The sequence below is a fragment of the Podarcis cretensis genome, assembly GCF_951804945.1.
Source record: "Podarcis cretensis genome assembly, chromosome: 4".
Taxonomy (NCBI): Eukaryota; Metazoa; Chordata; class Lepidosauria; order Squamata; family Lacertidae; genus Podarcis; species Podarcis cretensis.
Window position 1 is genome coordinate 52,604,414 of NC_137173.1, and position 27,149 is coordinate 52,631,562.

At 38.8% G+C, this 27,149-nt stretch overlaps 1 protein-coding gene and 1 long non-coding RNA gene across 31 annotated transcripts in view; one reads left to right on the forward strand and one right to left on the reverse strand.

Moving 5' to 3' along the window:
• Positions 1 to 27,149, forward strand: part of LOC307213854 — a 164,780-nt gene that overhangs the window by 59,866 nt on the left and 77,765 nt on the right. For 7 of the 25 annotated variants that reach the window (XR_013837703.1, XR_013837723.1, XR_013837726.1 and 4 more), the window contains 2 exons: positions 15,429 to 15,558; positions 17,996 to 18,697. The exons of 6 other annotated variants lie outside the window; for them this stretch is intronic. This is a non-coding gene — a long non-coding RNA (uncharacterized lncRNA). Of the gene's footprint in view, positions 1 to 12,550; positions 14,137 to 15,428; positions 15,559 to 16,548; positions 16,750 to 17,934; positions 18,698 to 27,149 lie in introns of those variants that run through there. 12 more of the 25 variants (XR_013837717.1, XR_013837720.1, XR_013837727.1 and 9 more) reach the window with 7 other exon arrangements.
• The window catches only part of GRIK1 (glutamate ionotropic receptor kainate type subunit 1), a 159,149-nt gene that overhangs the window by 43,345 nt on the left and 88,655 nt on the right, over positions 1 to 27,149 (reverse strand). For all 6 annotated transcript variants that reach the window (XM_079972034.1, XM_079972031.1, XM_079972033.1 and 3 more), the window contains exons 2-7: positions 24,414 to 24,581; positions 20,431 to 20,688; positions 16,999 to 17,180; positions 11,547 to 11,600; positions 9,819 to 9,992; positions 7,531 to 7,674 (exon numbers count right to left, since the gene is read on the reverse strand). In XM_079972034.1, the coding sequence (XP_079828160.1) occupies positions 7,531 to 7,674; positions 9,819 to 9,992; positions 11,547 to 11,600; positions 16,999 to 17,180; positions 20,431 to 20,688; positions 24,414 to 24,581 (980 nt within the window). The remainder of the gene's footprint in view (positions 1 to 7,530; positions 7,675 to 9,818; positions 9,993 to 11,546; positions 11,601 to 16,998; positions 17,181 to 20,430; positions 20,689 to 24,413; positions 24,582 to 27,149) is intronic.

A 27,149-nucleotide genomic window follows, 5' to 3' on the forward strand; every position in this document is an offset into this window, starting at 1 on the left:
GTTTGTTTCAAGTGGGAGGTTCTAAGTTCCACCACTTTTTCTGTGAAATGGGTATTTTGTGGTTTCCGTGACAGCTTCTTAGATTTCCAGGTGTGTCCCTAGGCTCCAAAAGTTTAGGGACCTCTGCTTTAATTAATAATCCCTATCTGCTGTTGCAGAATAAGTTCCACACCCTGAACTAAATAAACTTGGGTCTAGTAATTATGTAACTGTACTAGACCAATTGTGGCCCTCTGTTCAAAAAAGCAGCCTGTGAGTTTTCAAGTAGTTCTTGGTTAAGTGAAAGTTTTGACAATCTGTGGTAAAATATGTGAGGCACTTAGCAACCGAGAAGATGCCAGCAACTAATCTGGACAAGACTGAAGCACTTGCAAAGTATTGTAAAGTTCTGAGGTACCATTTACCTTCCCCAGGGTTCTCTTATTATAGAACGGGTTGTGAAAATACGTTTCTCAATGGTGTAACTTCTTAGTTAGTTGTTGACCGGCAACCCAGTGAGACTGCCTGGCCCACAATATTAATATTGTGCCAGAGAGCTGGGATGCATGTTATGCTTGCCATGGTGATGTAACCCTTCTTCGTGCCATGTACAAACACTTACCATATGATTTGGCTCCATCATATGGGGAGCATCCCTTCCATGGTCTATATCAATATGGACAGATAGATGGTGTAGGACAGGCACTTCCAACTCCCAAGAGACTGTGATCTACTCCCAGTATAAAAAACCTGGCAGTGATCTACCCATTGGTCATTGTTGAGAGTTGTCGAGTTTTTTGTGGGGAGGATAGCCTGTAGGATGCCCGCGATCGACCAGTAAATTGCGATCGACTGCTTGGACATGCCTGGTTTAGGACAATAGCTGCTGCTTGTCAGAAACAGGCATTAATTAATAGCTGCCAATGACAGTTGCATCAGCAGAAGGCAGTCACTGTAGAACAGTGAATTTTTAGTCCCTGCAAAAGAGTGGTCTAATCTACCTTCAGACCCTGGGCGTGGAAAATGTTGCTCAGATGATTGTCAACATGCTTGGTAGTTGTTTGGAAAAGGCACCACCCTATTGCCACCCTAGTTGATCAGCTAGCTATCACTGATTATTGAACCAAGGTTATGCATGCACAAAGTGGAACCACATATGCATGCAAGTGAAGCATTAATTTATAATATAACTAACAAATTGTGCAGGAGATGCAAACTTTCAGTGGTCAAAATTGTCTCAATAAGCATAATTCATCTATAGGTGCAGTATTTGAAAGATAAATTGTCACCGCAATAATATCTGGAATCTATATTTTTAAATGAGGTTATTAACCTTAATAAAAACAGATTGAATATGAATGTGTATCGATCTTAAATTCAAGCAAATGCAATTTTCCCTGAAAAACTCTTATCATTGTACCATTGATTGAGATCATTGTTTCACTTTCTCTAAATTTATTAGTCATGCATCATTGAGAATCAATATTACACCATGGTTTCTAGCCAACAGTAGCCATCAGATCAGTCAGAAGTTTTTAGCTGTGACTGTAACCAATTAGAATAGTTGGCCATTCTAGGGAAACTTTCCCACACTGAGCTACCCTAGATGCAGCTCAGTCTGACCCAAAAGTCTTTTGTAGTTGGTGTGAAGCAGACATTTATTTGTATTATACTAGCTAAAAAGAATAAACAAGCTTGAAAGTACTACAAAGTGCACACCATCTCTGGGCCATTACAAGCTACCCAATGTGAGCTCTCTCTGTGTTTTGTGTATATGCTTAGCTCAAAGCATTAAGATATTGATCTTATTTTCTGTGGAATTTATAGAATGGGGTTAAGCTGACTAATTATACTTTCTTCTGCCCTTACTGAAAAGATCTCAAACATTTTATCATTGCAACAACCAACAGTTAGAGTTAGACTGAGTGAGGGACAGGTCCAAGGCCACCCACTGAGCTGCATGTGGAAATTTTGAACTGGAGCTCTCCAATCTTAATCCAATACTGTAACCACTTTACCAGAACTACGGTATATGTTAAAGAACAGGCTGAGCCTTTCAATATTTTTCTTTATTCAAAATAATAAGTTCCAAACCAGTACAAAATATAAATAGGTATCTATGTTTCCAAACACTCTCTGGCTTCCTGGTTCCAGTTCTTTCTACTTCTTCCTTCTTCTGTTGCTTTTTTTCTTCCACTTGCCTTTTGTTTTATCCTACCTCTATACCTTCTTTCACCTCCACTATCAAGAGTATATGTCTCCTGAAGGATGTCCAGTTTATGCCCTGTAGAATCCATCTCTTAATGCAACTACCCTTTCATTTTCCATTTCTATTAGTTAAACTTATTATTATCAGGTATTAGTCAATGAGTTGTAATTAGGGAGGAAGTAAGAGATGAATACCTCTGAAAAGCTACATATTGAACCACCCCAATGCAATCTTTGCCAGATGGGCTAGGTCGCATATTGGTGAAAAGCAATTGGAAAACAGCCATACATTTATCTGAAGAGAACATAAAGACTATGCGTGAGCAAACAACAGGATGATCTAGTGTTAAGGTGGGGATGGGGAGTTCATTCAAATGAATTCATAGGACTCATGGAAAATCTGGACAGATTGAATTGACATTTCCCCACCTCTTCATATTTTGATTTTTTTATTATACTGTTGCAGTTACAATATCAGCTATTACTACAAAAACAAACTTATATCCAGCATTTATCCATAGTTACTTTTCCAGTAAACAATAATAAATAAAGCAATACAAATAATAAGATCTTCTATGAATACCTTCCATCAACTTATCCATTTCACTTAGTTCCAGACATTTTTAACAGCCATTCCTGGACAGATGGCAGCTGAGAGTTTTTCCACTATATAATCCCTACTGTGTTAGCAGCAGTTAATAAATTTGGCATGTGAAGCTCAATTAAAGTCTAAACTTAAGAATGTTTAGTGTGTAGAGTATAAAATGTCTTCATTCCCATTAACCATATCTCTCAACCTTCCTCAAGGACCGCAATTCTGTGAGTCTCTGATCTGTGAGCCACAAAGCGCAAAGTCACCTTTCTTCCTGGAAAGTTATCTAATTCCCTGAGCCAGATGCATAGCCCGATTCACAACTCATGTGTATGTGTTAGTGTAGTTGTATTTAAGACTTTTAAGTCTCAATGGATATGTATAGTGCAACTAATAGTCTCATTTCCTCAAGACATTCTGGAAACTGAAGATCTGCGTGTGCTTCTTGAGAAATCTCAGCGCTATAATCAAACTTCAGTTCCCAGGATTCTTTGGGGAAGGCACAACAACAATTAAGCTAGTATAAAAATTATAGAAGTGTGGATGTGCCTTTCAGGCCTTGACTGTAGTTTCTTTTCCAAAATACAGTTTCTTTTTTTATTTAGTTTAGCACACTGCACAATAATAAACAGCTAGCTTTGGATTTCTCCCTTCTTTGGCTTTCTATTATTCTTCGTCTGCTTACTGTATAATTACTATAATGACTGCATAAGTCATTGCACATTTTACCAACTAGAATAAGCACTTCAAGGCATAATTTAACATATTTTTCATGCTAATATTTCTTATCAAATTATAAAGCTCTCATAGGTTTATTGAGTTCTACTAACAATCCTCATGCAAACCTGCCTGTTATTTTTCTGTAATCACCATGCTGTGAAAATTGTTCAAATCATCATCAAATGTTAACTTTAACAAATTAAGTTTTAATCTTGAGTTAAATCCATATCTATTGTACTGTATAATTGCATTGTTAAATCCATATTTATTGCAAGTCATAATTGTAGGGTTTTTGGAGTTGGAGAAATGCAAAAATGTCATATATATTGGGGAAAAGTAACAAATATATTCAGAGAAAGCTCAAGGGGACTGTGGAGCCTCTGGCTCCTTTTGTTCATCTACTGTTTATTTATGATTATTTCTCCTTTAGCTAGTTTTCACAAAGGGTTTATAGTTGGACAAATAGCTACAGTCCCTTCTATGTTTGCTGCCAATGGGAATTTTTAGTATATCCTCAATACTTTACTTATGAGGGGTGTGTATATTTTGCATTTATTTCATTTCCTTGCTCATGGAGCCTGGTGGTGGTGCTCTTCTGCTTTGGTTTTTTTAAAATAGCTTTTCTCCCTATTAATCAGGCCTAGTTAACCTTTCGTTCTTCATGTGTTGCTGGAATACAACTCCCATAATCTAGAACTATTGGTCATGCTGGCTGGGGCTCATAGGTTATCTTCATTAAAAGAATCACAGGTTAGCCATCCCTGGAGACAGAGAGTTAAATAGCAAGGCAGCTGTCTGAGGAATTAAATTTAATTCCTCTGAACTGATTTTAGTTGTCCTGAAGAAAAAGATAAATTTTATTTTGCAAGAGAATGACCTGTTTCCCTCTTTGTCTGGCAGGGAATATAGATTTGTTTGCAAACTGTTTCATGAGGGGGTGAAGGATTAGAGTATCATTTAGATATCAAATGACATTAGGTCACAGGAACAGGAACTTCTGGAAAGGATTTAGTCTCCCTGTCTGATTGTAACTGAATGCTGATCCTAGGCAATGTACTGTATATAATATCCACCCACACAAAACCTGGCTTGTGAACTCTAGTTAGGTTACCTTAAACCAGCAGGAATATCCAAAGGGTTCCAGCAAGCTTATACTTTTCCAGCAAAAGCTTAATGTTCCCTATACTCATGCATAATATCCAGGGTTTGTGTAAAATAACATTAATGGTATTTCTGTTGCAATATTAACCATTTTGTACATTCTTGGATATTACAGGACATTTGTTGTTTAAAGTGCATGGTAAGATGTTGCATCTAAAGCACAGCCATTTTTCAAAATCAAGGGACAGGCAGACAATTCAATAAAGTCTACTTTAAAATGTCTAGTACTGCAGGGCTATAAGTTCTAGGTAAGACTGGTGCTGCCTCAACTGTTACTCCCTGTCCTGTACCTCTTACTTAGCAAAAGCGAGGAGGAAAAAGTGTAAATCAGTAATCTACTTTTCTAATATAAAGAACCTAGTTGCTAAATGGCAAATATAGTGATTCTAGATTCCTTGGCAATTATTTTATTTTTTATTTTGTGGTTATTGTGGAGATCCTTCCTTTTGTGAAACTCAGCAGTCAGATAAAACTAAAACTCCTTTGATAGGAGAATTTCAAAGGAGGGGATCTAATACTGTTCGTGGGCATACAGCTCCTACTGATATAGCTGTCTAATTAAGCCTGAGTAGAAAAGCTTGGGGTTGGGGCAATTTAAAAGTTTCTTCAGAGTAGTGGATGCTGTGATTTCCTGATCAAAATTTCTCCTCCCAAATGCTGATTGCTGCGCAAGGAGCAGCTAAGTATGTTTGCAGGTCTGACAGGGAATGGGGCACAGAGGAAAAGGACTTAACACCTCTTTTCTATTAGCTCTTAAGAAATTCTCAGTCCCCTACAAATGCATTGCAGTTTTGTTTTTTAAGAAATACATTGAAACTGAATCACAGATCTCCCACATAATGTGTAGCTGGCTCTTATGCTACCTTTCCAAAGGTTTCAGAATGGCTCAGTGTTCACACATATGCACTATACAGTATAATTTTATTCTTCTTATTTTTAGATATTTGGGCTTTATGCCAAATTTTCTCAGATTGCAAGTTTCCCTGCTGATCTAGTTGCTCTTTAAAGGGATTTGTTGCTTGGATTGTTATTGTTTTAAGAACTTCATTAGTTGCTCTGAGAGGCGGTTGCCTGAAGTAGTGAGACATAAATCCTCTTAATAAATAAATACATATGTACACACTGCAGCAAAAATAGGAAGGCATAGATAAGCTCTGGCATTATCTATTACACCCTACAGTTTGAAAGCAATTACTGCTGTGGAAATAGCGCAGCATAGTGGTGTGCTACAGTTCTCAATCCATCATGGTGATTGTCATTTTTCTCTTTTGCTAAGTACAAAAAAGAAACACTTCAAAAGATAAGAAGCTTGAGCCTTTTGATTTAATGTTTTATAGACCATAAAATAAATTATCTGTGAAACTACCAGTAATTAGGTCAGATCTCATGTGCCATGCAGAATCAAGCTGTACACAATAAATGTGAATTGTACAATAAAGTCACATATCAGACCATGAACTACATTTACTGAGAAGCTGTGTTGCTTTGGGGCATAACATAATTAAGGCATTCTATGAAAACTGCTTAAGCAATGACACAGTCTGGTTGGAAATGTTTCACAAATGTTTTGATAAACTTTCCCACAACCTCATTATTATTGATATGCTAGATACTGTGGGAAATTAATGTGGAAGACTAGTGAGGAATTGGGTTTGGAGTGTAAATCTGGGTTAAGATGACTGAATAGATGTTGTGAAACATATACTGTATTTGTATATGGAGTAGGATTAGCTGAGTTTCTAAAAACAGAAAAATGTGTAGAAATTCAGGCATTAGCTCTGTTTGGACATCACAACCAGCTACTGTTTCTTGTGACAGGAACAAGCATAAGAGAGATTGGACTCACACAAGAGAACAGGAGAATGAAAGCTTTCACTTGGAATTACAGTTAACCATAATTTAGTGTTGTGAGCACATGCTAACATGAAATTACTTTGAAGCTTCATAAGCCATTGTTTGAAGTTGGCTTGTTTCAACAAAGCACAGTACTCATCAGATATGAATATACAGTTGTGCAAGTCTATTATTGTATAGAAATTGTATGCTTGAAATAATCAAAATATCACACAAATTAACTTCTAGGAATTGATGTTTAAAAAGAGACAATTTTGATACTCACATTTTAATATTTATGTTCTTTCGTGCCAGCATCAAACATTTTAACTGAAAATGATTATATTTTGGTTTCCCCAAGCTCTGTGGAAATCACCCCCGAACTCCCAGTGGAAAGTTCACTAGAAACCTTAAACTAATAGTTCAAATGCGGACGGCAGGGGTGATCTTTGCTTTTAATAGCCCTTCAAATGTTATTTGAAGGTCCAGTCCAGGACCATTAGGTCCAGTCGTGGCCGACTCAGGTTGTGGCGCTCATCTCGCTTTATTGGCTGAGGGAGCCGGTGTACAGCTTCCGGGTCATGTGGCTAGCATGACTAAGCCGCTTCTGGCAAACCAGAGCAGCACATAGAAACGCTGTTTACCTTCCCGCTGGAGTGGTACCTATTTATCTACTTTCACTTTGACGTGCTTTTGAACTGCTAGGTTGGCAGGAGCAGGGACCGAGCAACGGGAGCTCTCCCCATTGCGGGGATTCAATCCGCCGACCTTCTGATCGGCATGTCCTAGGCTCTGTGGTTTAACCCACAGCGCCACCTGCTTCCCTTATGTCAGGTTTGCTTTGTACCAAATTGTAGGCTGAAGTTTTAACTACTGTACCAGGAATTTCCTTCAGTAAAGAGGATATGTGAATATTCTGCTGTTAGCTAAGCACTAGAAATGACACCAATTATTGTGTGGTAGAGAGAGTTTCTAGTGTATTAAACAGCAATAGAGAAAAAGGCTATTCTGAATTCCAGCAAATGGTCCATGCTTACCTCTTTTATCAGGTTCATAAATCTGGGTCCAAAACGCCACGGCTTATGTCTGTGACATTGCAGGGAGCTGACAGTCATTTGGGAGGCACGCTGGGAAGCCACTGCAACCATGTAAACAGCATCATACACCAGAGCTGCTTCTGTCTGTATGTGGGAAAATAGAAAACACTTTTAAGACAACATGTTCAGTCCCGTCCCCTGGTTTCCCCTTCATTCATTCCAAAATATGAGCCCTGTGTCTAAGGCTTGTAGTACTCTCATCAGTTATTTGTGATTATGTAAGAGTAATGTCTAATTTTAGACATTTGTTTTCTGGACCAGCAAAACTTCTTTGGATCAGGCCCTTAGTGAGCAATTATACATTTAAACGACAGAGGTTTGTTGAGTCTATAAGACCAATGGATAGAGTTAAAGACTCATCTATTTAATGAGACATATTATTATTTATTATAAAACTTCACACACTGCAAATCTTTTGGGAAATTAATAGATTAATTCTATGCTTCATTGACCTACTTACACTACTTATAAATACTAGATAGTTTAGCAATCAAATGTGATCTGAATTTACTAACAGGTCTTAATATAGTACAAATCTGTGATCATTGTTGGTGTACAAATTAGGATTGGCATAAAATCAATAGCTTTGTTTGAGAATAAATTTAAAGTCTTAACTTATTGTGAGCAGTGCTTCCCATATACTGGTAATCCTTCAGATCTAGGACCTGGCTTTAACCACAAACTACAAATGGGAGCCACTTTTAAATTGTTTACCTATCATAACCATCATAAAAACCTAAGATGACCCCTCCTGGATCAGACTCATCTACTCCTGTTCTCATAGTGGCCAACCATATGTTTTTGGGAAGCCTGCAAGCAACACCTGAGTGCAACAGCACTCTCCCCACTTTCGGCTCCTAGAAACAGTTATTCAGAGGCACACTGCCTCTGCAAGTAGATGTAAACCTAAGTTATTATGGCTTTATCCTCCATGAATTGGTTCAATCCTCTTTTAAAGCCATCCACGTTGGTGGTCATCACTACATCCAGTGGGAGCGAATACAATACAGGTAACTAGCAACTTACACACATTTAACTTTTCACATTTAGCTGCACAATTAAAAAAATGAAAAATAAAAAGGGGACAGTCATCTGGGGAAAAAAGACTTTAGCAATCCCACCTGCCATTAAACTATACACGGTTTTGGCTTTACAGGGAATCCCTGAAACATAATCCCAGCATAAATTGAGAGTTGCCTGTATTTTAACTATGCACTCTTTGTGGAAGTACTTCCTTTTGCCTGTTTAAGTATTCTAGTATTGTACTTCATTGGACGACATTGGGCTCTAATATTATAAGAGAGGATTTACTTTCTTCACTTTATAATCTTATACATAATCTTGTACACCTTATACTCCTTACTCATTTCCCCCCTAAACTAAGAAACTCCAAATGTTGTGTAACCTTTCCTCATAGTGGAGCTGCTCCATCTCCTTGATCATTTTGATTGCCCTTTTCTGAACCTTTCCAGCTCTACAATATCCTTTTGGAGGTGAAGTGACCAGAACTTTACACAGCATTCTGACTGTGCTTGTACAATACATTTGTGTAACAGCTTTATAATATTGGCAGTTTTATTTTCAGTCCCTTTCCTAATGATTGCTAGCATTGAATTTGCCTTTTTCACAGCTGTTGCACACTGAGTTGACATGCGAGCAGAGTCATCCTGCACAGAAGAAGGGTTGGCAATAGATGTAGCTTGTCACTGTACATGAGGAAAAGAGCTACACCTGCTGAAATTTCCAGCAGTCAAAGGCACAAACTTATTATTTATTGGGTTGGATGATCTTCAGGGTCCCTTCCAACTCTACATTTCTATGATTTATTAACAATCCTTATTTTGCTACCCAGTAACAATTCTCTAGGTGGCATAGAGTGCTAGATATGCTAAGGCTCCAGTTCTGTACACACACTTGCCTTGAGTAAGCCTCATTGTATTTAGTGGGGCTTATTCTGAGTAGACATGCATAGGATTGTACTGTAAAAGACAACTATAAACCTGAAATAAATCACCACCACAGCATAAAACCTCCAGCAGAAGAGATGAAAAGCAGTATAGCAAATCTTTTAAGCAACACCAAAAATTTTTTTAACAGGTTTTCAAACATTAAAATAAAAAAGTCTTCATCAAGCAGCTGAAAGACCACAGAGCAGACACCATTTTATGCCAACATTGTGGACAGAAAATGGACATTGTGGATATAGTGGACAGTACTCTTTCACTTACAGTCATCATGCCATCTAGGAGACCCGTCTCTGGCTTGGGTGGTGCCTGTAGCCGTTCCATTGACCACTTCTCAATAACTGATGACACTTGTGGATTGTCAATGTTGAGTAAGCGAAATCCAGTCATATTGACTCCGCTGTATCTGTAGGGTTCCAGGTCTAGTGCAAACAAATCCTAAATCATCAAGGTTTCATTTTGGGGAAAAATAAAGGAATAGATTGTATTAATGATAAAAGGAACCATCCTATATATTGAGTCAAGCCAATAGCCTAGTAGTGCCAACCTAGAGTAGCAATGGGTTTCAAAGCCATGGCTCATGAACCAAGGAATTGTTTTTTCCTAGCCTTGTACTGTTTTTCCTTGATCCCAAGCTCACCAAAAATGACATTCATTATAAAATCTGAATAGCTTTGATCTGAGTAGGATTTATTTTCCCCACCTTGACTTTAAGCTCACCAGACTCCAAGCTCACCAGAAATGACATTCATTATAAAATCTGAATAACTTTGAGCACAGTAGGATTTATAACATATCTCATGTTTGATTTGTTGGAACATAAAACATTAGATGCTCACAACATTATTTTATAAGCAAGTTTCAGTGCAGTACCTGGTATTGATTTATATTATCCAAGTAATAATGTTACAGCTATTACAAATGAAAAGAAAAGAAAGAAAAGCTTGAAAAATTGGCTGGTCAATGTTAAGAAAACTTTCCAGCCCTGAGAATGAAAAAAGCTTACAGCAGTGTGATGAACAACACAGTTTTAGTACTTATGAGCACCACATTTCTGCTGCCTTGCCAGCTTTGGTAACATGCAGTCACTGTGTCTGATATATGTTTCAAGCTGGTGAAGTAGTTCTGTTTGCATTAGAAGTTTGCAAAGCAGGGATATAATGGAGGCCTTAAGTGATATTATTTTTGTGACACATTTCATAAGCAATGTCATGGACCCCCAAAAAGTGTGAGACACTTGTCAGGATTTGTTTCAAGGAAAAGAATTGTTGATGCTGATATCAACAGTCTTGTGAAGAAACATTGTCAATCTCTATTAAAACTTCACAATGTTTACAATACCGCAATTGCTTCTTTAAATTATAGGATACAAAGCAAAAGCTTGCTAATCTTTCCTATGGAAGGAAAGATTGCATGAGCTAAAATGTGTTTAATTGGCTTTAAGCAACAACAAAGTGTCTCACAAGGGATGACAAATTAGTTTCCTTTCTATATACCTCCTATGTCTTGTAGAACACAGATAAAAATGTGTCACCTTAAGTATTTTTTATTTAGGAATATTTTTGCCTAGCCTTCATCACATAGCAGTACTAGGATGGGGTAGCATGACTCTAGCACATTAACATTTCCACTAACATAGAGAAGCACTGTAATGAGTTAAATAAGATGCCCTAATTTTGAATAGTCTATATTTGGTTCTCTCCATTCCCTCTCCCGCCCCCATTTCCTTAGATATGGTTTTGAAGTATGGATTCACAAGCATACAATTCTATTTTCCCCTATGCAGCACAGAGAAATGAGAGTGGGGTGGAAATAGGTTTGGTGAGTGTGACAGATATACTAGGCCACCTCTATTGCAAGATTGCTTTGCTATCAACAGTAATACAGTTAAGAAGCACTTTTCATCTATAATGGTTGACACACAGATCATAGGGGATGAAGGTCTTTAGCTACTACTGCTGTAATGGATACAAATTTATCAAAATGTCTTACCAGGGTTGTAAAAAAGTAGTGATAGTATTCAGTCATCATTCCCATGGAGAGGATCTGTTGAGAAAGCAGATTGGGAAGGAGATAAGCCAGAGAGAGAAGCACAACACAAATAATAAGCAATCTACATGAGAAATTATGAGCATATTTGTATGGCCAGTGACTGCAGGGCTTATATTGCTTTTGCAGATCTACAGAATAGCATGGTGCTGTATGTGGTGCTCAGGGATAATAGCCTCATATCTAGATTGTCCCTTATCTTACGTTCCTTACCAGTATCCTGTTTAAAAAATGGAAATGGGAAAGTGAGGTTTCATTTTTCAGGGAACGGGTTTGGGACAAGATTTCAAACTCTGGAGTGGAGAATTGTCAGATAAAACATATTTGGTACATTTGTGCAGGTAGGTTTCTGGTTTGTACATAAATCAGCAGCATAGAAATCAGCACTAGTGAATGAAGGAATAGTGGTATGCTTTGTTTTTAACACATGTTGCTGCTTCCCCACTGTAAGGTTGTACTCCCTGTCCATAGCCCCCAATTCTCCTTCTGAGGGGAGAGCTATGGGGAAAGCAGACACACATACTCTGGAACACTGGATGAACCAGTACTTCCCCACCCCTTCAACGACAGCAAAACACTTTCATGTATTGTCATTTTTACTGAGCATATTTATTCGATCATGGAACTCAAGGCAGCATGCACGGGGCTTCCCAAAGGGCCCTCCCTCTAGACCAGGCTTCCTTGACCTCAGCTCTCCAGATGTTTTTGGCCTACAACTCCCATGATCCCTAGCTAGCAGGACCAGTGGTCAGGGATGATGGGAACAGCAGTATCAAAACAGCTGGAGGGCCGAGGTTGAACCTGCTCTAGACACTGATCAGCCCCAGGCCCCCAGCCATGCTTAGCTACAAGATGGAGGCATCATATGCCTTCAGACCATGCACTAGCCAGTCAAAGTCTTACCAAATTGTGATTATGAATATCGTAATATTCTGATTTAGAATGAGAATATCAACAACAACAACAACAACAACAACAACAACAACAACAACACAATGGTAACTGCTCCATTACACCTGAGGAAGCCAAGACTTGGAAGCAGCTTATAATGTCCTTGTCTCTACTTGGGGAGTGGGAAGAGTATGGTAGAAACAAGCTTCATCAAGGTGATAATGCTTGATTTGTGAAACAGAATCAGTTCCAAGCTACAGAGTAGCAGATAACAGCTGCTGTTGTATTCAAGTGCTCCCCATATAGTATGAACTCATATTGCTATCCTGGGGTGGCCTCCTTCTGTGCACAAGCTTTTAGTGTAAATGTACAGCAATAAATTTGACAGAGTAGCCAAAGAAATTGTTCTTTAAATGGTGAATGCCTATGGAGAATTGATTGCTCGAAGAAGCCACAAAAAACCTAAAAGAATGATTAGGCATAGCTTTCAAGGCTTAATATGTTTCAGATCTATGTAACTTAAAAGAAACTCTCTGTGGGAGGTGCAACTTTCCCTGAGAATGAAAATAACACCTTTAGTGGTCACACACTCATAGCCACATCCTGACTCAACAGCACAGCTAGCAAGCTAGAACCTCAAGAAAGTGGTTGGCTTTGCAGTACATGCCACCACCTCTTCTCTCAGGTCAAAGATGATTACTAACCTCTGCAGTCTTCTATTCTCTCTGGCAAGCTTCCTTCAACCCCCCCCTTTTAAGCCTTTCCTCCAAATCCAGAAAAGTTGTCGGCAGAATACAGAATAAAAGTCTTGAGGCTGATAAATTAACTGGAAAATGCAGGTGTCTGACTCCCACTAACTTTGAAACTCAGATCAAAAGACACAAGCTTAGCATGCTTAGATGGTTCAGTTTTCATCACTAGTAAATTCTTTCCGTAGAATTTTTTGGTTCAAAGAATTTAAGAATATCACAGACTGAGCAGAGTTATAAGATCTGTTGACTGAACAGCTTGGTGATATCTGTTGGTATAGATACCACCAGCCAATTTTCTCCAGATCATAGAGGTTACAAACTCCATCAAAGAAGTATTAGATACGAATTCAATGTTGTCCGGGGCTTTACTTAATAACATGAAATCATATCTCCATTACAGATAGGATTCAAGCAAAATATCATCTCTCCCTCAGCTAAAAAATACACACACCCCACCAAAACGACCATCCATAATATTCTGCTGTATGACGTATAAAGGCTTCAGATTTCCAGGCTATAATCATACTGAAAATGGAATTCTCTCTCTGCAGTATACCCTTGGGGGAAATTCAAGCAGCTATACTTATAATTACTTACTGCTTTTTCTTGCTGTTTGAATATGACAAGGGTAGTTATTCTTTGGTCACAATATGTCACATCAGACAGAAGTGGCCGTATTAGCCCTTGACTAGAAAAACTGAGCAGAAAATTAAACTTTCTCAGGTGAAGAAAGAAATAATATCCTGAGGAGAGAAAGTAGTGGTGGGAGGAGGTGGTTTGAGATTTTGCTTTTGTTGTGCACTTGCCATGAAGGAAAATTTAAACTGGCTAGTATTTGCAATAAAATAAATAAATAAATAATCTGACAACATGTTGTGTTTCCATAATACTAGAGGAGGGAGGTATACTGTTATTAACCTTTCTTATCTATTTTTTTGTTCTATTTCTTTCTTACTTAATCACCTATGATCAAAAAGTTTCTCGGGTTTCCCCCAGCTCTGACAACTTCCCAGAAAGATACAGCAGTGGTGTCCCTCATGAACACTAAACCCTAAAAGAATAAACTCCACAGAGTTGATTCCCCAGATAAGCACAGGTTCTAATCTATACTTGATTCATCTAATCCAACTCTGCTAATTGCATGATCTTCATCACCCAAATAGGGCTTCAGTACTCTCTATCCTGGGAGAAACTGCCTGATACTGGGAAGCAGGAGTGGGTGGGTTTAAGGTGGAAATGGGATTCGCTGAGCTCAGGTGATGCTAAAGGGGGATCAGCAACCTTTTTCAGCCGTGGGCCGGTCTACCATCCCTCAGACTATGTGGTGGGCCGGACTATATTTTGAAGAAAAAAATAACCCAGAGATGCATTTTTAATAAAAGCACATATACTACTCATGTAAAACACCAGGCAGGCCCCACAAATAACCCAGAGATGCATTTTAAATAAAAGGACACATTCTACTCATGTAAAAACATGCTGATTCCTGGACTGTCTGCAGGCTGGGTTAGAAGGCGATTTGAAGAAGAAGAAGAAGAAGAAGAAGAAGAAGAAGAAGAAGAAGAGGAGTTTGGATTTGATATCCCGCCTTTCACTCCCCTTCAGGAGTCTCAAAGCGACTAACAATCTCCTTTCCCTTCCTCCCCCACAACAAACACTCTGTGAGGTGAGTGGGGCTGAGAGACTTCAAAGAAGTGTGACTGGCCCAAGGTCACCCAGCAGCTGCATGTGGAGGAGTGGAGACGCGAACCCAGTTCCCCAGATTACGTGACTACCGCTCTTAACCACTACACCACACTGGATTTGGCCGCATCCGGCCCCTAGGTTGCCTACCCCTGTGCTAATAGTTCTCATGAACTACCCTTTATGAAGGCTATGCTATACGTGAGATCCCCCACAACTTTTGAGGCAGAAGAAAGGTGGTCTCAAAGATACATCAGAAGTCTCACTGTGAATTGATGAAAGGAAGATATTACCTCTGTGGGCCTTCTCAGTAGTGGCGCCCACCCTGTGGAACACCCTCCCATCAGATGTCAAGGGAATAAACTATCTGACTTTTAGAAGACATCTGAAGCCAACCCTGCTTAGGGAAGTTTTTAATGTTTGAAGTTTTATTCTGTTTTTAATGTTCTTTTGAAAGCCGCCCAGAGTGGCTGGGGTAGAAATAATAAATTATTATAAGTGACAGGGAGAAGAATTTTCATGTCGTGATAAAAAGACACCCTTGAAGAAAGAATAGAGGACCAGGGTTTGTTGAAAGAATATACTTATGTGAAACTGTAATGCTGCAATCTTACACAAATTTCAAAGAGGTAAGCCCTGTTGAACACAGTGGGAATAATTTCTTAGAAAACTTTTTACAGTTTTAATGTACAAGAAACATCTAATTATCTGCATTCCATAATTGTGTAAAACTCCAATATTCGGATGTCTATCCAGATATGGGGTTTCTATCTCAATTTTTTTGCAAAAGTCTGCCTCTAATATGAGCTATAACTGTGTATAGAGCCTATGCATGAACAAGTGGTGTGCATGCACACAAGCAGCAGACAAAGAGATGTGTTTGGGCATGAAATGCCAATCCGAGGCCTCACACGTATGTGTTGTTGTTTAGTTGTGTCCGACTCTTTGTGACTCCATGGTCCAGAGCACACCAGGCACTCCTGTCTTCCACTGCCTCCCGCAGTGTGGTCAAGCTCATGTTAGTAGCTTCGAGAACACTGTCCAGCCATCTCGTCCTCTGTCGTCCCCTTCTCCTTGTGCCCTCCATCTTTCCCAACATCAGGGTCTTTTCCAGGGAGTCTTTTCTTCTCACGAGGTGGCCAAAGTATTGGAGCCTCAGCTTTAGGATCTGTCCTTCCAGTGAGCACTCGGGGCTGATTTCCTTCAGAATGGATAGGTTGGATCTTCTTGCAGTCCATGGGACTCTCAAGAGTCTCCTCCAACACCATAATTCAAAAGCATCAATTCACACATATGGAGGCTATGCTAATCTTAATTTGATCAGGAATTGTGGGCATTCTACTCATAGAAGGCCCATTCATTCATTCTTCCTCGAATAATCACATTATCACAGGATCCTGGTGGGCAGGGGTGCCAACTTGAATAAAATATGGGGGGGGGGGGATGATTGGCAATGCCCATCAACAGTGCACGAACAAGTGCACTGTGCTGGGCTTATAAATTTTAGGAGGGAAGTTCCTGCTCCTAACCTCTGGTGGCTGCAACATAATTACATTCACATACACATAGTCAGGTATACACATTTGCACTTCAGCCTACCATGCATGCTATTCCTGCAGGATGTATCTCAGCACAATAGCAGATCAGGTGCTAAAGAGCTTTACAGCCTGATTTTCTTGGTTGGGATCCTAACCCAGAACAACTATATGGGAGAGCTAAGGAAACTCTCAGTTTAGAGAGCTTACCCTCAGCTGCTGGTTCTGACTTCTACGCACGTACAGGACATCATTAAAAGCTGCAAGAGCCTCTCCAGGCACAGGGTAGGTAACCTTTGAAATCTTCCACATGTTCATAGCCTTTAAATCGGCTTTTGAGAGATGTTCACACAGGTTTTGCTTGTCCAAAAGGGGCTCAAAGAGAATCCCACTGTTGAAAAATAGCTGCTCAACACAGTGATAATGAGTCAAAATCTAATCCACCTGAATGCGGTTTTATTGCTTCCCAGAAGCTGAAAAGCAGATGGCATGATAACTTTGATAGAAACAAATGGGCATTTTCTTCCTTCTTACCTGTTTAAGGATTTCTGCTGCTGTTTCATGTGAGCAATCAAATATCACATAGAACTCTTTGCCCTTCTTCATCTCCTTGAGTAAAGGCCGGGCATCTTTATTCCCAGAGGGCAACTGCCGGATTTTGATTTTAATGTTGTATCTAGAAGGGGCTTTGATGAGTTCTTGCAGGCGAATTAGACCTGGAAAATGACACCCAATCATTCAAATAGCTGCTCTGTGCAATGAATCTTCACTGTCATTTAGACTCAACATTTAATTTCACCATTCCGCAATATATTTCAAATTTACTCCATATAAAAGCTTAATGTGTTAGCATATCATTTATCAGATCTTTCACTGGTGAAGCTTAAGGAGTTTCTTTTTGCTTTATGGGCACCTTCACCCAGGAAAAAAACACACCCTGAAAATATTTAGAAACTTATTGGTACATAATTGTTTACTTATTAAAATTATACCACACCCTCCTCCCAAAAGAGCACAGGGCCTCTTTCTCTGAGCCTCAGATCACAATATCCTTTAATATTAAATAAGTCACACTCTGAAAACCTAGCATTTAATTTACATTAAAGATCAGTAAGCAATGAAATAATAAAGAAAGTGCAATGAAAGGCCCGCCCTTCTGTTTTGCGGATCACATGTTTAGTGAAAGTGGATTGCTGTGACTCTTGGCACTATGCAAGCATTTTGTGGTCAACTTCTATGTGGTAAGAGAACCAGTCAGGAATCCAAAGACAGGTCCAGTTTAGCAAGGTGTTGAGATGAATGCTGGTCTGATATTTCAGCCACCATTTAATTTGCACCCTCCCCTCCATGAATGGTCAAATGGAAACTGGGGAGGGTTGTGTTCTCTGTCTGTTTTCTGTTTCCTTGAGTCAGCATTGTGAAATGGTGGAGTGGAATATCTGTTTGATTTTAACTTCTTGTCTTTCCCAGCTTTAAACTTCACTGTCACATTGTTGGAGGGCTATAAAATGATTCTCTTTGCTCCATGTAGTTTATCAGCCCAGCTGTGTTTGCTGGAGTTACTGGACACTCCAGAGAAGGCCGACAAACTTCAAAAAGCCATTTAAAGCATTGTTCAGATGGGAGACATGTGACCATGGTGGCCAACTTCAAGACTCAGACAAAAATGGAACCAGGAGGAATTGGGGAGAGGCAACCCCCTCCCCCACAAAGTTAGCCATGTGCCCAAAACTAGAGTAGCTGGTGTAGAAGTGCAGTGGCTGTTGCTAGCTGGGCCTAAGGGAGAAACAAGAGGGCATAGAAACAGAAGTGGTTGCAAAAATATCCATTCTAGAAAACCCATTGAAATAAATGGATACTGAGTAGTGTGGAAAAATCAGTCATATATAACCAACATGCTCTAATTAATGCATGAAGGGGTTAAGACCATAGAGTAAGCTGTCCTGCCAGGCTTAGTTAGGTCACTCTTCTCAACTTGGAAATAAGGGTTATCTAGCCTTTGCCCTTCCTATTCCACCATGTGACCCTTACCAGTAAGGAGTTCTAAGATGGTTGCTCCAGCTTAGCTGTGTGGCTTAAGCAGGTCTCCTTTATGTTTCTATACAAATAATTTAGAAACAGCCACCTTTTATAATCTACTTTTTATTGCTTGTGTTTTCTAACTGCTTTATGGGAAAGCACATGAATCTGACCTTTGAAGAGTTTGTAAACAAACCCTTTTTAACTTAACAAATGTGTGGTCTCTTTCTATGCTAAGGGAAGAGAGTAATTTAGGAAGCAACTCAGAAGAGGATATTTTAAAGGTCTAACAACCTACAATTTACTTTGCTGCATATTTTGTGATTTTAAATCTCTGCTGGGGTTCTCTCACTAAGAGTACTTGCCCCAAACCTGGAAATTCTCCCTTTATTTGCATATCTTTATCTTTAACCAAATCAACAAGTAGCAATAAGTGTAGAACTGAATAGCAAAGGGATGCCTAGGGTATCACTATCCAGAGCCCTGAAGGTCAGCAGACAGAACACACCTGCCAAGTTTCCTAAGCCTTCACCTCTCTTGAAAATAGAACTATCTTTCAACCTGTCCTGAGTTGAATAATTTGGCCATGGTTGACAAAAACAGTCACTGTCCTGTAATGCAGAAATCAACGGGGTGGGGGTGCAGGATGCTGGATTCCATTGACTTGAGTCAGGTGTATTGCACAGTCCTATAATTACTTATTCAAAAGTAAGCCCAACTTGATTCAGACATACTTCCTAGAAAGGGTGCTTACAAATATATTCCAAATCTGTTTATATCCAAATATGGGTGGAGGATCAGGCTGCAAATATTTAAAATACACTAGGTTGCTGTCTGTTGAGGTCAATAGGTAAATAATCCTCTGCTTTAAAAAAAGACATTCAAGAGTTTCTTTAGTATATTGCACCCTCTGTCCAGTTATGTACAAAATTTGTTTATTCATTCATACACATAAACACACCCTTATGATGTTCTCCAATGAAGCCAAAGGATAATGGGGCTGTTTAGAAAAAGATATTGAATTAAAGCAAGAATCGCCTAAAAGCCCTTTTGACAAATGGTAATTTTGAAAATGAATCATTAGCTTGTCAGCACATTTGATTTACTTCCTGTGCAAACCTACTTAGCATCTCTGGCATTAGAAGTGCACTAATAGAATGCAAGCTGAAGTATAAAGCAGCATAAAGTATCACCCTATTTCCTCTGATGTGAAGTGGTGATTGCTATGCTGCGAGCTATTGGCTTTAGCTCAAGGCCTCGCATTGCATGAGGAAAATTGACTTTTTTCCTTGGTAGACTGATTCTCTCCTTTCAGTTTTTAAGCATCCACAAACCAATACAGAATATGAACCATTATGATTATTCAAGTGGAAATTGTAGTAGCACAATACAAAGCATAGTTTGGCTGCTAAAAGGGAGGCCTCAAACTGCAACATTCAGGTTCACAGGCTTCCTGAAAGGACTTTTTATACAGTTGATGAGCTAGCAGAGGGAAGCTGGCTGTAAATCCACAGCTCAGCTGTATTAAGCAGCAAAGAACCCGGTTCAGCCACTGTGACACAAGTTACATTAACAGAGAAAAATGGGGCTTCAGGCACAATAATTTCAGGTGTAATTTCCGTTTACTGATAAGAACTCTTTGGCTCAAAATGATCCCTTTGTCATATACTGTCCTGTGGCAGCAAAAGTCCGCATAATAGCTACCGGTGAGTTTTAAGGAAATGGAATTGATTAAGGAAAATGTCTGATCCACAATTGATGTTCAGAAAACACGTGGCCATCTATATATATACTTGCATTCATGTGCAGTGGCAAGAAATTATTCCACAAAGGAACAGTAGAGAAAATAGAGAAAATATATACATTCGGTCTCTTTTTTTATATAAAGTTGATAAATAATAATAAACAACAGTGTGTTTTAAAAAATGTGTTTTAAAAAATGCCTACCTGTACTGTCTTCGTATACTACAGTTATTATCTTCCAGTTGTAATATAGCACCAAATCCAATACTGCTCTGCTGATGGCTGCATAGTCTGGGTAGAGGTTGATGTAAAAGGAATCTTTGTTATCCACTGTAGGATGTTTCCATCGGGTCTGTATATGTGGAACTTCAAGTGCATTGCAGATAGATTGTACCGCACTGACTGATGAGCTGTGAGATGGTCCAAAGAGGGCAGCTACCCCAAGAGCAAGCTGATCACATGCTGTATGAGAGAAGGATAATGAAAAGACCAGTTATGCTGTAGGACCATTTTACTCTTTTGCTCCTTTGTCTAATTGAATTGGTGGAATTGCTGAATTTGGGGGGAAATGAGTTCAAAATTGGGGGCGGGGGAGCAAGAGCCAGCTCATCAAAACTTTATACCATCATTGTTTTCAACTACACAGTTGGGATACAGCCTATTACAAAACCCCAAGAACTTCAAATAGAAATGCAAGGGTTTCACTTCATTACTTTTAAATAGGGCTGACTTCAAATCCCTCAGTCACGATTGTGAGACATTCAGGAGCCCTGAGCTGTTCTAGTAATGTATTCACCCAATGAAAGTCTTATGAATTATGATGCATGGCACAGTGACCATAGATACATTTCATTGCAATAGGCACAGCAAGGATTTCCAAGCTACCTGACAAATTGCTATCCAAGGGTGTTATAGTTTGTTAATTTCAAGGCAAACACTCATAGAGGATAAAGGGTACTATTATTCATGGTGACACTTTATGTTGTGAGATGTACTCATTTTATGTGGACCTTTGAGGAAAGCAAAGATGGAACTAGAGATTTGCACATTACACTAATATTTATCATGCATTGAATCATTTTTTAAAAGCGAGAATTCTAGTAATGTGAAATCAAAATAATATTTTACATGTTGATTTCGTCTGAGTCCCTGATAAAATGCAAATTATAAGAAAGACTGGAGTCATTTTAATATCCTTGAAATAGCATGTATGATTCATGCTTAAATTTGCTTCTTTCATGATAAATTATAATATATTGAGGAACAAATAAGAGAAATTCCTTACTGATATTTAAAATTCCTTTAAACTCCTGAGGTAAAAACCTCAACAACTTAAAAAAGCTCAACAACTTTGGGGTAAAATCATAAAAAAGGTCAACAACTTCAATTCTAAAAAAAGTCACAACTTTGGTTGGCCCTCATGGCCCTTCACTTCATCAAATCTGACCCTCTTTGTAAAAAGTTTGGACACCACTGGATTGCATTAAGACACTTAAAGGTATTGCTGATGAATACTCTACCACTGAGCATCTAAGGAAGTGGTGTGCAGAGTCAGAGCCAAAGTGGACCCATCACCCCTTTTCTCTCAAATTCTCTATTCCTCTGCTTCTGCTGTTGCAGAAGGGACAGACCACTCTTGCAAGAGGCCTGAATGGATCACTTGCAAATTGCTTTTGAAATTAGGCTGAGAGCCACATAAAATTAGACTGAGGGCTACATGTGGGCGGAAAGGTGCAGTTTGCCCACTGCTTTATTTTAAAGGTAGTAAGAAGATCACTTAAGAGCCATCCAACCAATGAAAATGAAACCATCCCAAAAGTGTCCTTTTCTGAAAGCTATGAGCCTGTTCTGGCTTTGAAACTGGGACCAAAGCAGATGTTCTGAACGGTTCTACAGTCAAACAGTGAAGAACTTTGCACGGCCAGCCTTGCCATTAGAAATTAGAAGAGGCAGTTGATTTGGGATGTCATGCTTTATTGTTGTATGCTTAGCCAAAGGAGAGGTACTTTGGGGATTTTATTCATCAGGTACCAAAATAACTTGATCAGCCTTCGGGACTACACATCTTGACTCTGCCTGGGGTAGCTCCATTTGCGGTTTTGTCTGAGACAAAAAAATGTCCTGTGTAGCATCTAGTAAAAGACTGTGTGCATGTGTGTGTCACCATGGACTCAACTGCAACTCTAGCAACTCTAATCACAATTATCACATCTATATAAAGCTACCTGAAGTGGCTTGAATGGCAGTAAACGATGACTGCATTTCAACCTGGATACATCCTTCATCTACTTGCATCAAGTCAACCCTTATTCTCAGCTTGCCAATGTAGTAATATGGATTTTATCACCTCAGGCAACTGGCCAACAATGAGAATCTAACTAAGAGGTGAAAGCAAACAGGGTTGATTATCATCTACTATGGAAAAGTTGTCAGAGAAATTGATGGTATGACCTTAGTCCCATTATGTTATGTTTTAAACTTTTAATATAGTTGTTGTTATTATTTGTTTAGTGGCCTCGGTTTACATATGCTACCTTCCACAATATAATTTGCAAAAATGAGGTCCCCACAAGAAGAGTACACTAAATTTAGAGAAAGTAAAGGCAGGTGGAAGAGGAGAGACAAGGTAACAAGGGATGTGGGATACGACTGTCTGATCATGAAGTATTCATACTTTATTCCACAGGGATTAGAATTTTTTAAGCAATTTATTAAATTGTTCCTCAGGATGCCAGACAAGCAAGCATTTAATCCATTTATCTTTCTCTGAAGAAACAAGGCATGTCTGACACCATCTAATCTACATGCAGACCAGAAGTCCTGCCTCATCAAAAAGCCCACTTGGGACTGTTGATTTTTCTTAGGCACAACTAGTCATTCACCTCTTAGAGGCCTTCTTGACATATATCATATAAATGGTAATTTATCTCATGGTCCTTTGAAATAAAGACCTGTACATTTTCTGATGGAACCACATGTGGCATCAGAGTCATGAATTACTAAGAAAGGATTCAGAATGCACTCTGCAAATGTATTCACTACATAACAGACTTCAGTTTCTGAGAATCAAATAGGTTTACTAGCAAATAAGTTTATGAAACCGTCTACCATGCTGCTGCTACTCACATAAACTTATTACAACCTTGAAATCCAACAGTGATTTCCGGTAATATTTTCATAAACCTGATTAAGGTAGCTTTTAGGCAGGAAATTTTATTCAGCTAAGGGATCCTTTACTACTGTTTTTTTACCATGTTTTAAGTAACTTTTTTATTTTAATTGTTCCTTAGAAGTTTCAGTGGGGCAGACAACTATTTATTCTGTTACAATTGATGTATTCCTATTTTACCATGCACGTTACCTTGGAAGAATTTTTATTCAGAAGAGTAGGATAAGTTTTCAATAAATAAATAAATGCTAAAAAATGCAGATACAAATGTTCCATTTTAACATTCTGTGGGGCTTTCCTCTATCAATTTTTAATTTAAAAGGTTATTGTTTAGAAAAGCTTTCTGCTTTCAAGGTTATACCATTACAGGCTGACTTGATTGAAGTAGACTTTTGTGATTCAAGTAGACTGTGGTCTAGGGGCATTTTGTCAATACTCCTATATGGTCAGGGCTTAATTAAAAATATTTTACAAAAATTCACACTCAGAGACACAGGCAAAACAAATGCAAGGATAGTAACCAGTCTGTTCTCTCAAAATATTGATAGTATGTCTGTGGTGCACATCAATACACACAACCCTTTACAAATGCTTGAAGATTAAATACTGAAATACTACATGTCCCATACTGTAGAAAGGCTGCTCATTTATAAGCAGGGAAGAGAGAAAATGTTTGATTTTCTGTCGCATACTATTACTATCACAGAGCTAAATATTAGCAAAGAAGATCAGCTCAGCATGGCTCTCTAGATATTTCAATATTGTAAGCAATTACAGTCATTTCAAATCTTATACAAAACAAAGAATTAGATTGTTTCAGATTATTATGCAGTAAAGGCCTAGATTGTGGTTGAAGAAATATGCTGGCCTGGGTGTGTTGTCACAGATTATACTGAAAAACCCCAACCTATTTGACATTCATTAGCTAAATTTAGCTGCAATAAACTGACTACAAGGAAATACAGAAATTTTTAGAGGCAATGTGGGCACAACATTTGAGAGTCACTTAGGAAGTTACCTCGTCTTGAAGCTTCAAAACTATCAAAAAGGTTTATTCTCTGGATGTCATAGGTTAATGTGGTATTAGGCATCAGTGTTCTGTTTCTGTTAATGTTGGTGACTGCAAATTTGAAAGCTAACTCTTCCACGTTGACAGGTTCATTTTCCACAGTTTCAAATATCCCGCCTGTGAAAATAAAGAGACAAAAAAAAAAAAAAGCTTTAGTCATGTTTTAGCTTGTCTTAGCATGTCATTACATACCACACCAATCTAAATGAAAAGAAGGAATGTCCATTTCAGAACAAGGAATAGAGAGAAAAATCGGTGGAGAGAGCAATTTTATTTCTTGTAGCTCCTTGGTATATTGTATTCAGCTGATGGCTTGACCATCAGTTGGTCAACACAAGAGGATAATGAGAAGGTAAACCGGTTTGAGGTTTTTAAAAAAACCAATCAAATGGTATAAATTGTTTGAAATAAATGAAGAAGTAAATTTTGATTTCAATCAACCACAGGGTAGTTATGGTTTGTTGAAATAAGCCAACTTCATAAACCATGGTTGGAACAACAAACCAGAGTTTAGATGAACCAGTTTTTCAGGTTCAGATTACATGTGTCCAGAGAAGGGCAACAAAGATAGTGAGTGGCCTTCCGCCTATGGTAAGCATGATGTCTGAACCAGGCCTCTATCTTTCAGCCTTTATTGAGATAACAGCATGAAGGAGTAAATCACAACATAAAGACTGTAAGTGTATAGTATACAATAACATAACACATATTTTTAAAATTTGAGGTCCAGCTTAAGTGGCACCTGTCATTACTTCAATAAAGATCTCTCATGCCCCAGCTGTATGTGAACATGTACTGTAGATAATGCCCCTTAGATTATATCAATCTCATGGCCAAATTCTGCGGAAATGTGGGGCTTGAGAAATGCATAATAAACAGCATATTTTGAAGCAAGTTCTTTAAGCAGCCACATCTAGCTGCAGCTCTTGATTTGCATGTATAATTTACTCATTTACTGCTATCCACTAGAGAATACTTTGAGTTTTGCAGTCACTTATTTCCCCATGTGAAATTCACAATTCACATATTGCTTAATATTTCCCAGTCAACAAAATATAATCTGCTAATGTGCTGCAAGGGCTCTTTTGCTTTTTATATGTCGCCGGTATAGAGTAGCATAGTCATTATCTGACAATCAGGAAATGGAAATACACAGTAGAATTACAACCTGCTTTACATTTTAACTCAGCAGTCACAATGTTAATAGTTCTTAGAAGAAAATAAGATTGAAATGTCATACACTTTTTAAGCAAGTAACATTAGGTTTACCATTTAAATAACATGTAATTTTATAGATGATCACATCTTAAACAATTTTATTATGCATCCCTCTATATTACAGCTGCCTCACAATTCTTTATCCCATAATTCTTTTAGATAATGAATAATGGCATTACCAACCAGTCTACTGGTCCCTTGGTTCACTCTACTTAGCATTCCCCAATAGTACTTCGTTTGGATTATAGTACCAACTACTGAGCTACATGCTGAAATTAATGTCAGTCAGCTCTGTCCGTCATATTTTTCTCTTATCAGGACTCCTGTAATCTCTGGAAGATTTATATCTATAAGTTCCCTCCAGCCATCAAGAAACATCTGACAGTTCCTTTGTCAGTTTGAACACGAACCAAATAACTTTCATTGCTACTGTTTGTCACCGTCCCCTCACTCACTGAGTTGGCATCCACCTTTTGGGGTTGCAGAATCCTGCTTTTCCTATAAATGCAAACTTCTTGCAGTTCAGCCAGTTATTTTCCTGCACAAGCTTGATAATAAAAAATGGTGTTACAAAAAGGGTCACCGCCTTGCTTGTGATATAGGACTGCCTAAGAGACATTCCATGTAATTTATGAACAAGACCGCAGATAACCTCTTAGATACCCTGGACACACGGAAAGGAAAGAGCCAGGCCTGCATCTTTTCCTTTCTAGTAATCAGTTAGCCTTGAGACACATCAGCCCTAGCATGGTTGAGATTGCAATCAAATAAGGCTCCTTAATCAACTCCAGGTTTCTAATTCAGTATAGTTTATCAGTCCTGGAATCCTAAATTCTTTGGGAGGGCACACCAAGGGTCAAAGGGTGCATTGGATCTCCCAATCTGAGGACAGGGAGAGAGAGCTCCAACTGTGGAAAGGGAGATCAAGTGTCATTTTCCCTCCCATCTCTGACTTGTACAACCACCTCTGTGGCTGTTACCCTACTAGTATTGAACTCTGACGTGGTAGGACCAAAAAGGGGGTGTGCTGGGAAAAGATATGAAGACCTGGTGACTTTCCAGTCATCTGATACTCCTCCAAACCCAGAAACTTGAGGATCGCCTCTCTCCATATGAATCTACCCAAATCCTGCAGTCATCATGCAGGCCCTTCTTCGTGTGTCTCCTCCACAAAAGGTCTGTAGGGTGGCTACATGAGAACGGGCCTACATGTGTTTTTTAAAAAACACATCCACATGATGTCCTTCAGTAGTTCCACAGGTGGATAACGTGGGGTGTACATTGTATCCCCCCCACTACTACATTATCCATGGATCAACATTGTCTGGACACAAAAAGAATGTGTGCCTACAGGGTACATCAGATCCACTTTAATTTGCTGGGTGTACATAGCCTCGTTATTCAATGAAACTAAAGGAAGCATCCAGACTAAAGATTGGAAAGTTCCTCAGCTGCAAGATCAGTCAT